We start from the raw sequence: 16,239 nt of genomic DNA on the forward strand, positions 1-16,239 counted from the left end.
TTTCTTTTCCTGCAGTCTAAATATACGTCGGTGACAAATAGTCCAAATACAGTAGCAACCCAACTGTGACGTGGGGGTGGTGCTGAGAGAGAGAGAGACACAGAGAGAGAGAGAGAGAGAGAAAAGATCCCCCCTCTGTTGGAACAGGAGTCCGTCAGGAGGAAGGTCTCCGCAGAAGAAGAAGCTCCTCCACCTTGCAACTCTTTTTTTTTTTAATTGTTATTATTATTATTATTATTATTATGAAGCGACAAAACGCCAGGACGCTCGCGCTCATCGTGAGCATCCTCACCTACCTGGTGGTGGGAGCCGCCGTGTTCGAGACCCTGGAGTCCAAGCAGGAGCGCGGCCACAAGAAGCGGCTGGACGCGCGGAAGCACGAGCTCATGCGCAAATACAACTTGAGCAAAGAGAACTTCGAGGAGCTGGAGGTCGTCGTCCTGCAGCTCAAGCCGCACAAGGCGGGCGTCCAGTGGAAGTTCGCCGGCTCCTTCTACTTCGCCATCACTGTGATCACGACCATAGGTGAGCCCGCCGGAAGTGTGCAGGTGGAAATGGTGCTCGTGCGCAGGGCCGGAGACGGGGTTTTGGGTAGACCCCCGTTTTTACGCATCTCATGTGGTGCATTTAGTCAAGTACCTGTAGTTTTGAGTACTTTTCATCTTCTACTACTTTGTATACTTCTACTCCACTACGAGTCAGAGGTTCAAATATTTAGTTTTCATTATAAGGTATTATTATAAGTATCGGTTAGGGCACCGCCCTTAATATACAGCTTGCTTATTTGGTGAATCTTTATTTAATGGGTACATAATATCCAAATAATAAAAATGTTCAATATGTTTTTTTTTCAAAAGGAAATTAGTTCAATGTGTCTTAAACATACATGAAGAATAAAGTTTTTAATAATATAATAATATTTGAATTGAGCAGTTGTGTTATATAACACACCCCGCGACCCTGAATACAGGATAAGCGGTAGACAATGGATGGATGGATGGATGTTATATAACACAATGTCTTTTATTCTGAAATTCTGCATCTTTCACTCTAAGTATATATTTTTTTATGCTTATACTCTGGTAACTTAAATGTCATTCTGAATGCAAGGTTTTACTTTTAACAGAGTATTTCTACACTGTGGTTTATTGCCATTGTGGTGTAGCTTGTTATACAAATTACAAATATTCTGCTTACTGCACAATAAACAGATTTTACATGTATAGATATAGATGATAGATTTTTAATACATTTCTTAAATTGTGCCACCGTTTCCAAATCCAGACTAAGATGGCTGGAAATGACATCTTTGTTAAATTTTTACAACCTAGATGTCAAGTTGTATAACTAATTTGCCTCAAGGGGTTTCATGAACTCTAGAGCATATATGACAGCGTCTGTCCCGAGGTCCTCCATTCAGATAAAGAGAAACTCACTCACTACAAACCTAATTTAAAGTGTTCACGCAACCTATATTTGACTGCAGAACTCTAAACATTACATCTGCATGTGGTGTAAATGAGGAATTTGAATTAAAACTTTCGTATGAAAACAAAAAGCTAATTTTCTTATTGATGGGTTTCATCTCAAGTACAATCCATACTTATTTATAGTTTTTATTAACGAATAAATAAAATGTATTTTATGTACGACATTAACCAATGTTTCACCTGCATTTGTCCAAAAAAGATTTTTTAGTCCAGGGGCTAAAATGTAGTCTAAGAGTCTTTGAGAATTTTGGAATATCAGCAGTAAAAGTTGAAGATATTTCTTTTTCAGGAAATCGGATGCTAAGCTCTGCGACTTGAACAGTTATAACAGGAGAGGCTCAAACTTGGCTCCATGTGCATTTCTGACATAGCAACTGAAAAAGATTATTTTAAAACCGTTATTTATGGCTTCAGCTCTTGGGCTCTTTTTATGTGCCATATTCTGCTGGGCTTTTTTTAGAAATTGCATGCATTATTTCTGTTTGATTTCTGTGGAATATTGATGTTTAATCTGTTGTCTTGTTGCCCCCCCCCCCAAAAAAGAAATTAGAATCTCAATGAGACTTTCCTGGTTAAATAAAATAATAAAGTAAAATATCAGGAATGTAATTTTTATCGGCCAAAAACTAAATTCCTTAATTTATTCATCCTCTTTCTTTCTTATTATTTTTTTGCTTTAAAGAGTATCTAAGTATTATAGTATCCTCTAGTATTTTTTTTGGTGAAAATCTATGTAATTTAGTCGTTTCGGCTCCAAATCTACAAAATATTTTAATAAAATAAATATGCACATTGACTGCCCTCTAGTGGTTTGAACCCAGCTACTGCAATTTAATTTTGCCATTGGCTGACCTGAAGCCGGTTGACGCCAGCTTTCCTCACCACACTCTGAGGTTTGGTTTCCTGTGGAATTAATTATCATTTCATCGTAGAAGCTTGATGTCAAACATGTTGTCTGAGACGTAAACCGGGATGTCTCCTCCCCGCAGGTTACGGCCACGCGGCGCCCAGCACCGACTCGGGGAAGGTGTTCTGCATGTTCTACGCCCTCCTGGGGATCCCGCTCACCCTGGTCATGTTCCAGAGCCTGGGCGAGCGGATCAACACCCTCGTCCGGTACCTGCTGCACCAAGCCAAGAGGTGCCTGGGGATGCGTCACGCCGAGGTCTCCATGGCCAACATGGTGACGGTGGGCTTCTTCTCCTGCATGAGCACCCTGTGCGTGGGGGCCATGGCGTTCTCCCAGTGCGAGGGCTGGAGCTTCCTCCACGCCTTCTACTACTGCTTCATCACACTCACCACCATCGGCTTCGGCGACTACGTGGCGCTGCAGAGGGACGACGCGCTGCAGAACGACCCCCGCTATGTGGCCTTCTGCTTCGTCTACATCCTCATGGGCCTGACGGTGATCGGCGCCTTCCTCAACCTGGTGGTGCTCCGCTTCCTGACCATGAACGCCGAGGACGAGCGCCGGGACGCCAAACAGAGGTCCCTGATGATCAGCAAGCCCAGAGGGGAGGTGGCCCACCTGCTGCCGGTCTCGGCCTCGACCTCGTCCACGCCCGTAGCGGACGAGTCCACGAAGGCGAAAGACTTAAAGGGCGTCTACACCGAGGTGCTGCATTTCCAGACTATGTGCTCCTGCCTGTGGTACCGGAGCACGGAGAAGCTGCAGGGCTGCGGGCCGGCCGGGATCCCCCGGGAGCTGAGGTTCTCCGACGCCTACATGCAGCAGAGCGTGGACCGTCCCCACTACGTGGAACCCGGGTCGACGGGCTGCGTTTGCAGTCCGCGTCAGTGCTCCAGCATTAGCTCCGTGACAACGGGCCTCCACATCCTCTCTCCGTTCAGGATGTTTAAGAGACGCAGCTCCGTCTAAAACAGCAGATTATATCTAAGTGGACGACAAGCAAACAGGCCACACGTGTTTACGGTGCTGGAAACAGCAGGGGCAAAGTCTTACTCAAATATGTGTTTTGAGGAAAGCCTCACACGCAATGTTTTACAAGTTCAAGTTCACGTATGACTCACTTCCTGTGAAGACGCCGGCGTGCATGAGGTGTGCAGTGTACACAAGCCGGAGGCGGCAGAACAGGCGCTGCTTCGTGTCCTTTGAGCAACGACACGCTAAAATGGTGGGACAAAGCAAACAACCGACGCCTACTTTGAGACGACTGCTCCGCGGTTCATTTTAAGGCAGAGTAGGTCATTTAGAAAAAACGTAGAGACTTTGAACGCATCGCCGAACCGGAAAAGTCCCGAAAGTTACTTTCTCCGGCCCGGCTTTTCTGATTGGACGGGAGTTTTACAGTCCTGCCACGGCCACAGATGACAATTTTATTTATTTTTTTTATGTCAAAGCCTTTAATGTATTCATTGCTATCGGTGTGTTACGAGGATTTCAAGTAAAACAACAGAAAGTGTTTCTGAATAGAATCACCTACTCTGCCTTTAAACATTTTTTGTTGTTGTGAATACTCAGAGGTGCGATTCCAACTCAGGGGGTTATACGATGTCTGTCGGATGCTTCCCTTCGTAGTATTCGTCACTGACGCGACACCGATTGGGAGTCCGGCTTTCTGGCTCGTTTTTAGTCGCCTCGCGTTGGCCCTAAAAACACTCACTTAAACAAATCGTGACTGTCAGGACTGTTTTACAGCTGAAACACACACACTGATAATATGACTCATTTTCTGTGTAGCTCTCTGCCCAAATTTCTGGTGCATCAGTCACAAAACGCTGCAGAATTATGTAATGTCACAAGTGGAAAAGTAAAAGGAATCAGGATGACATATCCCCAGTGCAAGTAGACTGAAACGCACTTAACTTGGATGTGTTTGACGACACTATACAAAGCTCTGCAGGGTCACTGCACTGTGAGGTGTTTCTGTTACCTTTAAAGGGGTCTGCTGGGTCCAGGAGTCGGTCCAGACCAGGTGCTGATCTGCTTTAATAGGCAGGCGTGGGGTGATGTGAAGATGTCATCATCCTGGCTTAAATGATCACGATATTATCCCGATAATTATCAAAACGTATTTTAAAAAAGTGGCACTAAAACAAACCGCAATTACTTTTCATTTTGTTGAGAAACACATTTTTTTCGTGAAAAATCTTAAATTAGGTATTTAATTTAACAATGAATTAAATAAGGCAACATTTTGTAATTTATTTAAAAATGCATGATGATTCCTGTGTTTTTGAAATCAGGCTGAATCTGCAGAACTACTACTACTTTTTTATATTTATGATTATTCTTTTTATTTCCCTGCTTGTACTTGTCTAGTACACTATTACAGGAATAGTTCAACACATAAAACTACGCTTATTTACTTCCCTGCCAGGATGATTGACCATGTTCTGATTAGGGTTACTTTAAAAGTACACGTTTGGGTTGTGAAGCTATTCAGAGATGAAGTGGGCAGAAATGTCCAAATCCACATCTGGAATCAAATAGTAGACTATTTTTAGCAGCAGTTTGGAGTGGCAGATAGTGGGGGAGGTTTTCTGAGTTTGGACAATGAGAAACAAACTAGTTGTCAATCACAGATAATTATGCCACAATGGACTCGGTCCCTCTGATTGATGGAAAAGAAAGAGAAATTAATCCACCCTCAGATATCATTCATTGTATTTCTGAGCCAATTCTGGTGTTTAGTCATTTATTTTTTCCCGTAGGTGACACGACGTCACGTCACGTTAAGTTTAGGTCCTGGCAGCTGCAAATGAGATTTCTGACTTTTTATTATGAAGGATTTGAGTCATTCTTAAACTACAGTTTAATCACAGGGGGAGAAATCTGTCTTAGACTTAAAGGATCCTTTACGATAGTAAAAGTAGCAATGTGAAAATATGTCATAAAGTAACGTAATTTATTCTGAGGAAAACTGAGAAGAGAACAAATCTAAGAAGACAAAGAAGTGCAATCAGTTCAGAAACATCTCAGATCTGACTGGACACAAAAAAAAAAGAGTAAAAAAATACAATTTTCCCCTTAAACACGTAGAAGTGTAGAATAACATAAGCTGGATATTCATGAAAAATGGAAAGAATACATTTGAAGGTGGATTCTTTCGCTTTTGATCTTTTTTTATGCATTTTGAGGTGAAATAAAATCCACATCATGGACATAAAAATGAGCCGATATGACTCAAATCCTCTTCCAGGTCTGGGGTCCGTTGAGGATCTCCTTTACTGTTCTAATGAACCTTAATGAGTCCGTTTGCACATGATTATGGATGATGGTGCTTTCTGCCTTTGACTTGCTTTTCACAATAAGAGATCCTAAAATCAACAGCCTAAAGCTAATATATGCAAGTACTCTAATAGTTTTGGGACTACATCATGTTGCACAAGATTGTTTTCCCTTCTTTTTAAATAAAACTTGAACACACGGAGTACTTGAAATAATATTTTTTTGACTAAGAGGTTTGTTCACGGTTCAGTTCAGACTATTTATGCGTCTGACCATATAAATCACATCACATCTAGTTCAAAACAATATTGTACTGTTTTGCCATTCAACATTAAAAACATGGCTATTCTATGCCATAACTGACTGTTTTTGAGTTTTAATGTTATTTTACTGAACGTCCTGATCCAATGATAACCATCTTAAAAGAATTAGAAGATTTATGAATTTCTGTACATGATATGAGCACTGTGTAAGATGTAGTCGTGTGGTTTTAGCCGCCGGCGTGCTGTTACTCGCTGTGCGTCGTGTGAGAAAAGTCTGCTGAATGTATAGAAATGAGCGTTTGGTCCAGATGGTTTCCCCCTCGGATTTCTGACTGAAGTCCAGTTCCGGACGAGCCGGTTGGTATCATTATGTCATGGTTTTGAGGCAATATGTATATTTATTTTTGTTATACCAAACTCATCATCATGTGGTACAGCGAGCGGGTGGTGGACAAAATAACAGAAACACCTCACATCACAAACATTGTTTTGGAAAAGGTGTTAATGTTTATTAGGGTAATACAGCTTGGTTATTTGGTAACGCTTTAATTTATGGTACATAATATCAAAATAATTAAAATGTGCAATAACTTTCATAGAGAGAACAATCTAATTTAGTTTTAATTATTTAAAGAAAATGGAAATGAGTTATATTGGTCTTTAACATACATGAAGAATAAGAGTTTACAATATTAAATCAATAATTAGTTATAGCGGTTATATGTACGTTTCTGTACTTTACAAAGGGACTTATATTATAACAAAATGTATAAGCTTTAATTGATGCCTTAAATCACTATTTTTAGATTGATTTTTAGATTTTGTATACTTTCGTTTCTTGATACTTTAATGTAATTGTGTTCCTGCTATTCTGTCCACTATAACAAGTTTGCCCTTCCATTCATTTTTTTACACTGACTTTATTAGACTTGTAAGTTTTATCTCTGAGGGTTTGGAAATCACACGTGCACTTGTTTTTATGTTTTTGTTGCTGAGTTGATCTTCCAAAGTAATAAAACACTAGAGGTTTTGCATTATAACAGCTTCACACCAGAATCCAGATGGATCCAGATCCAGTGAGGTTGCATCTCCGTTCTCTGGTTTAAAAAAACAAAAACAAAAACGACCAGTATGCTCAAATTCAAGGCTTCAAAAACACAGTGCACAAACCAACGGGTGAGGTCAAATAAGATAAAAACCTTAATTTGAAAAGCATCATTGCAGCCATCAGGACTGGATCTTCTGGATCCCCTGGATCTGCTGGCCTGGCGCCCGCTGAATCAGCCTCCGGCCATTAGATGTGCACAGGAAGGCAGCAGAAGGAGCATCCACTCGACAAATCCTCGTATTGACCCCCCGTCGCCGGAGCATCTGCCGTTGGCCACTTTGGCCACAGACCTGAGTATTTATGTCAAAGATAAAAATAGAGGTGGCTGAGAAGGTCAGCTCCGGCATAACGTCACCTTCTCTCATCTCCCTTTTTAGAAACATTCACACGGCCAGGCTCAAAACCGAAGGTCTGTCACAGATTTATGCCAATTTGGACTGATTGTTAAAGTCGTGTCTTTTTTATCTTTCCCACCACTTTATTTAATTATAATAGAATTTAATTAATTAATTTACTGTTTTTTCTTGGCAAAGGCAAATGTAAGCCCATTTCCACCACTGTCAGGAAAAAAGGGGAAACTTTCTCAAAATATTGATTTACTATTTCAAAAATAATGACACAAAATCATGACTCAAAAATATTGGGAAAATGTCTCAAAATATTGACTTATTATCTCAAACTAATGACTTAGTATTTCAATGTAACGACTTTGTATCTCAAAATAATGTCTTAGTATTTGAAAATATTGACTTAGTATCTTAAAATAATGACTTAGTATTTCAAAATATTGAATTACTTTCTCAAAATAATGACCCAGTATCTCAATATAATGACTTAGTATTTCAAAGTATTGACTTAGTATTTCAAAATAATGTCTTAGTATTTCAAAATATTGACTTAGTATTTCAAAATAATAACCCAGTATCTCAATATAATGACCCAGTATCTCAAAATAATGAATTAGTATCTCAAAATAATGACTTAGTATCTCAAAAATAATGATTTAGTATCTCAAAGTAACGACTTTGTATCTCAAAAATAATGAATTAGTATCTCAAATTAATGACTTAGTATCTCAAAGTAATGACTTAGTATCTCAAAAATAATGATTTAGTATCTCAAAGTAACGACTTTGTATCTCAAAATAATGAATTAGTATCTCAAATTAATGACTTAGTATCTCAAAGTAATGACTTAGTATCTCAAAAATAATGAGTAAGTGTAGTATGTCATTATTTTGAGATATTAAGTCAATAATTTGAAAAAGTTTCTATTTTTTTAGAGATGATAAGTCAATATTTTGAGAGTTTCATATTATTTTGACACAGTTTCTCATTATTTTGAGAACGTTTCTTGACGGTGGCAGACATGGCTTCCATACAAAGCCAATGCTTTTTAAAATTCATGCATTTAATTTGTTTTCGGAACTTCTACCAACTCTCGGAGATGCGGAGGGGGCGGGCTTACACTCATGGGGGCTCCTGTCACTTTAACGCGGGTCCAACCTCCAAGTGGAACTTCAGTCCAACATGGAGCTGAAGGAGCTTTTCGCCAGCGCGCTGCCGGACCACAACACCAGGAGAGCGGCTTTGCTGCTCGGCGGAGCCGGCGTCGCCCTCCTGGGCCTCGGCCTCGGGTACAGATACCTGCGGAGGCCGGAGAAAGTGGTTCGCGTCGGCGTCGTGTCGCAGCTCCTCGTCCACCCCCTGAAGTCCGGACGAGCCGTGTCCGTGGCTCTGGCGGAATGCGGCGAATTGGGCTTGAATCTGGGAGACCTGCGGGATCGGTGAGTGTCGAGGAGGACTAGAAACCCCGGGAACTCGGGTCTTTATCGAGTCAGGTCTAGTGCTGTTGATGTTACAGAGCTGCCAACTTTTCAAAAAACCTTGGAGTGAGATTTTGTCGGGGGTAACCACAGAGCTGCCAACTCTCACGGCAGCTCTGTTGTAAGTATAGTCTCAGATGAGAGTTTAGATTCCCATCTGACTTCTCGAGGTAGTTTCTCCCGCTGTCTCACTCTTCTTCTGTCGCTAACTTCGGATGCAGCATATATGGGTGCAGTACATATGGTTCAGTGGCGCTCATCAGCGCCATCTACCGTCGGGGAGTTTGGAAAGGAACGAACGCTTCTAGGCTGAAGATCGGATTTTTTTTTTTTTTTTTTTGCCGTGAGAAATTGGATGTGTGGCGTGTGTGCGTGTGTAAACAGGCAAAAGAGTGTGCCACACGGTCAAACCGTGAGAGTTGGCAGCTCTGGTAGCAGGTGCTACTTTTCTTTACTGGGACCAGGGCCAGCCAGAGCGTTCATGGGAACCAGGGCCAGCCAGAGCGTTCATGGGGACCAGGGCCAGCCAGAGCGTTCATGGGAACCAGGGCCAGCCAGAGCGTTCATGGGGACCAGGGCCAGCCAGAGCGTTCATGGGAACCAGGGCCAGCCAGAGCGTTCATGGGAACCAGGGCCAGCCAGAGCGTTCATGGGAACCAGGGCCAGCCAGAGCGTTCATGGGGACCAGGGCCAGCCAGAGCGTTCATGGGAACCACCAGGGTCAGCCAGAGCGTTCATGGGAACCACCAGGGCCAGCCAGAGCGTTCATGGGAACCAGGGCCAGCCAGAGCGTTCATGGGGACCAGGGCCAGCCAGAGCGTTCATGGGAACCAGGGCCAGCCAGAGCGTTCATGGGGACCAGGGCCAGCCAGAGCGTTCATGGGAACCAGGGCCAGCCAGAGCGTTCATGGGAACCAGGGTCAGCCAGAGCGTTCATGGGAACCAGGGCCAGCCAGAGCGTTCATGGGAACCAGGGCCAGCCAGAGCGTTCATGGGGACCAGGGCCAGCCAGAGCGTTCATGGGAACCAGGGCCAGCCAGAGCGTTCATGGGAACCAGGGCCAGCCAGAGCGTTCATGGGGACCAGGGCCAGCCAGAGCGTTCATGGGAACCACCAGGGTCAGCCAGAGCATTCATGGGAACCACCAGGGCCAGCCAGAGCGTTCATAGGGACCAGGGCAGGCCAAAGCCGTCATGGGGCCCCAATGGGTCCAACATACCTGTTTTAGTAGACAGCTGTCTGCATTGTGAGCGTAAATGTGCATATATTTGCATAATTATGTTCAACGAGGACCGTGCACCGCAAGGTGTGCTATTAATTTGTCTTAGACGCCTTCAAAACCTTCTGCCATTGTTGTAATTTCTGTTCCATCTGACCTCCGATTTTGTCACATCGGGGCATATCACCATACAAGCCCGACACACAAGATTATCCATCCATCCATCGTCTACAGCTTATCGCGGCCTTTGGACTGTGGGAGGAAGCCGGAGAACCTGGAGAGAACCCACGCTTACACGGGGAGAACATGCAAACTCCACACAGAAGGAACCCGACCCGGGAATCGAACCCGGGCCTCGCTGTGAGGCGACAGTGCTACACACTACACCACTGTGCAGCCCCCCTAGCGGTCATATGCATCCAAAACCATTTCGGTTTTATGCTGATAATCATCTAAATGCTCTTGAACATTTTTTTTTATTCTGTTTTTAATAATGATTTTATTGGAATTTTCCAAAGTGCAATACAAAAAACAGATGTCAGGCACAATTAAAGGGACAAAAAGGTGATCTACCGGCCACCTGCATATTTAACGAGCATTTGGTGCTCATGTTGTGCGCTGCTTGCAGACACTTCAGAGGAAATCGTCCATATTTCATTCAGTTGTCCAAACATTGATAAAAGGTGAAGAAAAAAGTTCAGGACCTCATGTAAGTCTGTAAAACTCACAAGTGCTCTTCTTTTCTTTCCTCTTTTACAGAAACATGTCTTGTGTTTTGATTCCCAGATCCGTCTCTAACCCAAAGATAAAAATAAAATGTGATGTAAATCTGGGATTTATGAATGAGTCAGCTGCACCCCGGTAACCACGGCAACGTGTGACATCATCAGTCCTCTTTCCCTGTAACTTTTTTTTTTGTTGCTTCAAATCTGTGAGGGCTCAACGTGCACATTTTGGTGCCCGGGTGTTGGAACGACACCAGGGATGCCAAATGGTGCGGTTGAAGGGAAATCTAGAGCTCTGTTTGCTTTTTTGACTGCAGACACTGGCTGGTGGTGACAGAGGACGGTCACATGACGACGGGCAGACAGCAGCCGCTTCTGGTGTTGGTGTCGCTGACCTGCGAGGGCGGCCATGTTTGTCTGAACGGGCCGAACATGGAGGAGCTGCGATTCCCCGTCAATCAGCCCGACAACGCCATCATGGACTGCAGGTTTCACATCACGGCTCAGCTTTTAAGAGTGGGCGCCATTTATCTTGACGCTCAACGTCGTAAAGAGACAGGAAACATTTGATTTACTAAAAAAATAATAATAAAATATTCATTATTGATAAATCTCTAGATTATTTTCCTGGTTCATCAATAAATCACTTTTTCTAAAAACAAAAATGTTTAATAAACATTGGAAAACAGTTGCCTGTTATAATTTCCCATAGTTCAAGTGAACTTGATGCAGCAAATATTATCTTTTGCTTGAAAATGTCAAATCTATTATTAGTATCTGTAATATCTGTTAATTTTGCCATCTAAGGACTTTGTATAGCCTATTATTTACAAAAAAGGGTCATAATGGTTATTGTAACATTTGTTTAAAATTTTAGAAGAGGTTTACACTATTAATTTACCTTGTTTTAGACTTGAACGCTCCTTGTTTTTGTGCTGCAGATTATTCAGAACTGATGTTCAGGGACGGGATTGTGGCGAAGAATCGTCTCGCTGGCTCACTCGTTATATGGGGGCGGAGGAAACCTTTCGCCTGGTGCACTTTGAACCCCAGATGAAGAGACCGATGGAGGGCGTTCCACTTTTCTCACATTCTAAGGTAAACGAGAATCTTTTCATGCCCAGGGTTTAAAGGCTCTAACTGTATGCCTCTACTTAAGATAGACATTTATCACCGTTATATATCAGCTTTATCATAAAGTGTTACTATATTTGTTGCCATTTGTTCATTTTTGAGGAAAAAGAACAATAAAATGAAAACCAAAATACTCTTTTTTTTTTTTTTTTGCCGTGTAAACCCTACAACACTCTAGTGGTTCCATCGTTTATTATCAACCCCAAAAGGCTGAAAACCATGATCAGATTTTCATATTTCTGACACTCCCTTAGAGAAAATATCCACCGTGATTGTGCTGTTTTCATAGAGGTGCAGGACTTCTACGTTGCCGTGAGCAACGAGGCCTCTGTGAATAAAACGGCGAAAAAACCAACCTTGTGATTGTGTCATGCCCCCGTTCATCCAGCAGGTGGCCTACGCGGACGTCGCACCTGTGATGCTGCTGTCCGAATCCTCTGTCAAGGATCTGAGCAGCAAGCTAGAGAAGGACGTCACGGTGGAGCGTTTCCGCCCGAACATCGTCATAAGTGACTGTGAAGCGTTCGATGAGGTACAACGCTCTGAAATCTCTGATTAGACAAAGAAAAACCGCATCGAGGCGGTCGTGTAGAGATGATAAGATCCCCTGTGTCTCTACACGAACGCCCACAAGGGTTTTTGTTTTCCCCTCTGGTGTGGAAAAATGTTCATTTGGTCCTTTTTCACTTGTGACTAATCCCTCGCCCTCCTCAGTGTGTGAGCAGCGTGGACTAATTTTATCTCCCAACCAAAAAAAAAACCCCAACTGCTTCACTTTTTCAGGATTCGTGGGAAGAGATCCAGATTGGCAGCGTGAGGCTGCAGCGCGTGATGTCATGTGGACGGTAAAAGAGTTGATGCTTCACACGGATTTCATTCTGCCAAAGTGTCTCTTTGATGTTAAAAACGTGTGAATTAGTCCTTCTACCTGTTGAGATTCAGGGTTCATGGATGGAGGCAATCTTACCTTTTAACTTTCGTTGTTTGCAGATGCATTTTCACAACCGTTGACCCTGAAACCGGCATAATCAACAGGAAAGAGCCTCTGGACACACTGAAAGGGTAAAGGGGTTTTACAGCAGTGTTTATGCATTCTGGTGGCAATATGCTTTATAAAGAACAAAGACTTTGGGCTGCTTTTATGACAATTAGGTAGATTCTAAATGGGTTTTTCTAATGTCGGTCAAACCTTGCAATCCGATATGACTATTTTCTTACAGATTCATAATAACAATAATACATTTTATGTATTTAAATGCCCCTTTCTGAACTCTTTTCCAGCTATCGTCTGTGCAAACCGTCGGAGAAGCACATCTACAAGTCGTCTCCGTTGTTTGGACAGCTGCACGCGGTGAAGAAGACGGGGATCCTGCAGGTCGGCGATGTGGTCTACAAGATCAGCCGCTGATGAGAAAACACGCCCACAAACTGTTAGTACAATCACTGAGCCGTTCCAGACTAAAGAAACTACTTTTATAGATGCAAAAAGTTATATAATGACTTCCTAGAGAGACCAATCCATTGAGATTTCATGCAAAATAAAAACAATTATCTGAATTTTCTTTATAGTGGAATTTATTGTCATTGTATTTGGCTCTTTATCAGATGTGTTGGTTTGTAACACTAATTAATTACCAAATTAAACTGCACATAATTGCTCATTAAATCCTGAAAGTACACACTGCTATTGACACAAAAAAAATCATTTTAAATGGCCAGTTTAAAATGGGCTGGACTTTTTAAAACATTCGCGTAGTTCAGACCCAGGCTGGCAAAACAACAATTAAAAAATTTAAAATCATTACACGATAACATTAATGGGAGAAGTCATCGTTTTAAAACATGCTTTCACCAGGAATGATATAGGTCGTAACTATTTGAAAATTCTGCTCCATTCGGCGAATGTTTAACCCGAACCCACTAGTCGGGGTAAACATTCATCAGCCTCCCAGCTGTTGTGTACTCAACGCTTTACTTTTGGAGTTTTACCAGTCTGTGACCTTTGACCTTTTCAGTTAATGTGCATCTGTGTCAGTATTGTAAACTAGTAAGTGAGTAAGATTTTGGCCTCTTTAATCCCAAACTGATTGTTTTTAATTACACACAACGGCCAGTAGGGAGCAATATGCCTTTACTGAACCGCCACAGGAGCCTGTAGTGGGGAGGGAGGTCATTCTATATAAATCAACCTCTTTGCTACTCCTGTAAAATATTTCTGTTATTTTCATCTTTTCAACCAGTACATTTGTATATTGCAGCAGTGACATCTGTTTTAATTGTTATAAGAAAGGGCGGATAAGCATCCTTCAAGTGACAAAACATATTTATACAATACAACAACACTAGTATACATCTGCCTAAATTATGAATTAGCCGTGAATTATAAAAATGTTTATATGGTGGGTTTTTTTCTTCAAATGTGGCTTAAATCAATAATTAAAATCCAACGTTTCATTAATATTCCTCTGAGGTTTTACTCCAAAATCTGGGTTGTTGTTTTTAAGGCCAATTTTGACCATAATTCCCTTATAGTTAAGTTTTCCTTTTTTTAAAACACCGGCCCCTTTGTCATCTTATGTACCATGTAAATCTGGAACATATTTGAATTCAGTAGATGTCGATATATTTCACTGGATGAGTGAAAAGTAGAACTCATCTTCTGGCTAATATAAATGAAATTTTACGGCAATCCATCCTATCGTTATTTTCATATTTTAGTGTCAAACCAACAGGCATCGTTCATTATTAAAAAAAACAACAGTTTTTAGTCCCGGAAAAGAGCTAAATCAACAACGTTATTTCCTCTGCTGGTATGAAGGCTTCCTCTGTTACCATAATGATACACTACATAGTGAACAGAGCATACTGAATTCCACTAATGTTATGTAGAATGTAGTTATTTCACACACAACCCACCTGACTACAGAAAACAAGGAAGCCTAGGCAGCATAAACACTACACACATTTTAAACATACATTTTTTACAACTGTTCGGGGTCGGGTTGGTGTGTGACCTCCACCTCCATCAGACACTTGCTTCGGTGTTACAACTTTTCAGCAAGAAGACAACAAAACCGTGACACCTCCAAACATCCTCTTTAAAAACGGTGCCACTTCAAAGGGGTCGGGCCCCTAAAATGTGTCTTCAACTTCCAGGAAACGCGTTTCAAATGTGTTGAAACATGAAGTCGAATGTCCAAGAAGTCACGCTGTGGTTTTTTTTTTTTTTTTTTTTTTAAATTGGTGACATTTTAGCACAAACGAGTAGTTACGCAGGTCTGTAATTTGTACGGATCCTGGGTTTAAGGGACTTCAACATACACTTCACCATATAGAGGACACATGGTAGACTTGACTTAAATTTGCATGCAGCCATGTTTATTTTCAGAACTACAAATCTAGCACCCGCCGTCCCTTTAAATAGCTTTTATGCTTCTGTTTCTAATCAGTATTTGCAGATGTGGGTTTGGGACATTCAAGTGGTGAGGTGCTAGATCTGAGGGGTTATGTGGGGTCTTGTGGAATGGCAGGGCCCCCGGAAGTTTCCAGACCATCGTTGCTTTAGCTACCAGAGGAGTATAAATAAATCAACTACTTGTATTTTATGCTGCGTTGGTCTTGTGTTGTGGACACATTGACTAGTAGTGTTCTTTGCATGATCTTAATTTAGGTTTTATAGTTTATATTCCCATGTCATGTGATGTTACATGCAGTTAACGTTATGTTATGTTGTGGTATGTCATGCTACGTTTATGTCATGTGATGTTGTCACGTCATACCGTGGCATGGTAAGTTTGTCATGTCATATTATGGTGTATCATTTTAAGGTAAGTTTATGTCATGTCATGCTATGTCATATCATCTTAAGGTAAGTTTATGTCATCATATTATGTCATATCATTTTAAGGCAAGTTTATGTCATGTCCTGTCATATGGTACATTTATGTCATGTTATGTTATATCATGTTATGGCAAGTTTATGTCATGTTATGGTTAGTATGTGATGCTATGTCATATCATGTTAGGGTAAGTTTACTGTATATCATGTTATGTCATATCTTATGGTAAGTTTATGTCATGTTATGTCACACCATGTTATGGTAAGTTCATGTCATATCATCTTATGGTTAGTTCATGTCATGTTATGTCATATCATGTTGTGGTAAGTTTATGTCACGCTATGGTAAGTTCATGTCATGTTATGTCATATGTTATGGTAAGTTTATGTCATGCTGTGTCATATCATGTTATGGTAAGTTTATGTCATGCTGTGTCATGTTATG

At 41.6% G+C, this 16,239-nt stretch overlaps 2 protein-coding genes and 1 long non-coding RNA gene across 5 annotated transcripts in view; 2 read left to right on the forward strand and 1 right to left on the reverse strand.

The window, feature by feature from the left end:
• The window catches only part of kcnk3b (potassium channel, subfamily K, member 3b), a 42,260-nt gene extending 35,288 nt beyond the window's left edge, over positions 1 to 6,972 (forward strand). Inside the window, exons 2-4 of one of the 2 annotated variants that reach the window (XR_014597366.1) lie at positions 104 to 525; positions 2,480 to 5,341; positions 5,671 to 6,972. Coding sequence is in view for 1 of the 2 variants with exons in the window: in XM_084012902.1 (XP_083869028.1) it covers positions 243 to 525; positions 2,480 to 3,369 (1,173 nt within the window). In the remaining variant the exon portion in view is untranslated. Of the gene's footprint in view, positions 1 to 103; positions 526 to 2,479 lie in introns of both variants that reach the window. The other variant, XM_084012902.1, reaches the window with a different exon arrangement.
• On the reverse strand, positions 6,910 to 8,658 carry LOC311015571. The gene is made up of 3 exons (XR_014597367.1): positions 8,521 to 8,658; positions 7,145 to 7,343; positions 6,910 to 7,042 (listed from the first exon to the last, which is right to left on the reverse strand). It is a non-coding gene; the product is annotated as an uncharacterized lncRNA (long non-coding RNA).
• Positions 8,532 to 14,410, forward strand: marc1 (mitochondrial amidoxime reducing component 1). 2 transcript variants are annotated; one of them, XM_084012904.1, is made up of 7 exons: positions 8,532 to 8,839; positions 11,140 to 11,310; positions 11,764 to 11,920; positions 12,348 to 12,488; positions 12,740 to 12,801; positions 12,947 to 13,018; positions 13,238 to 14,410. In XM_084012904.1, the coding sequence occupies exons 1-7, from the start codon at positions 8,583 to 8,585 to the stop codon at positions 13,362 to 13,364; spliced, it is 987 nt and encodes a 328-aa protein (XP_083869030.1). In that variant the 5' UTR covers positions 8,532 to 8,582; the 3' UTR covers positions 13,365 to 14,410. The 2 variants fall into 2 exon arrangements, with proteins under 2 accessions (XP_083869030.1, XP_083869029.1); XM_084012903.1 differs by having other exon boundaries at positions 8,534 to 8,839; positions 12,345 to 12,488.
• Positions 14,411 to 16,239: the final 1,829 nt, after the last annotated feature.

Source organism: Eutrigla gurnardus (genome assembly GCF_963514095.1).
Source record: "Eutrigla gurnardus genome assembly, chromosome: 7".
Taxonomy (NCBI): domain Eukaryota; kingdom Metazoa; phylum Chordata; class Actinopteri; order Perciformes; family Triglidae; genus Eutrigla; species Eutrigla gurnardus.

What these genes read in the sequence shown, in the direction of transcription:
- marc1 (XM_084012903.1), top strand. Translation starts at nt 8,583, where the DNA reads ATGGAGCTGAAGGAGCTTTTCGCCAGCGCGCTGCCGGACCACAACACC. An exon ending in ACTGTGAAGCGTTCGATGAG is followed by an intron (nt 12,489 to 12,739) that starts GTACAACGCTCT and finishes TCACTTTTTCAG; the next exon opens with GATTCGTGGGAAGAGATCCA. An exon ending in CCTCTGGACACACTGAAAGG is followed by an intron (nt 13,019 to 13,237) that starts GTAAAGGGGTTT and finishes ACTCTTTTCCAG; the next exon opens with CTATCGTCTGTGCAAACCGT.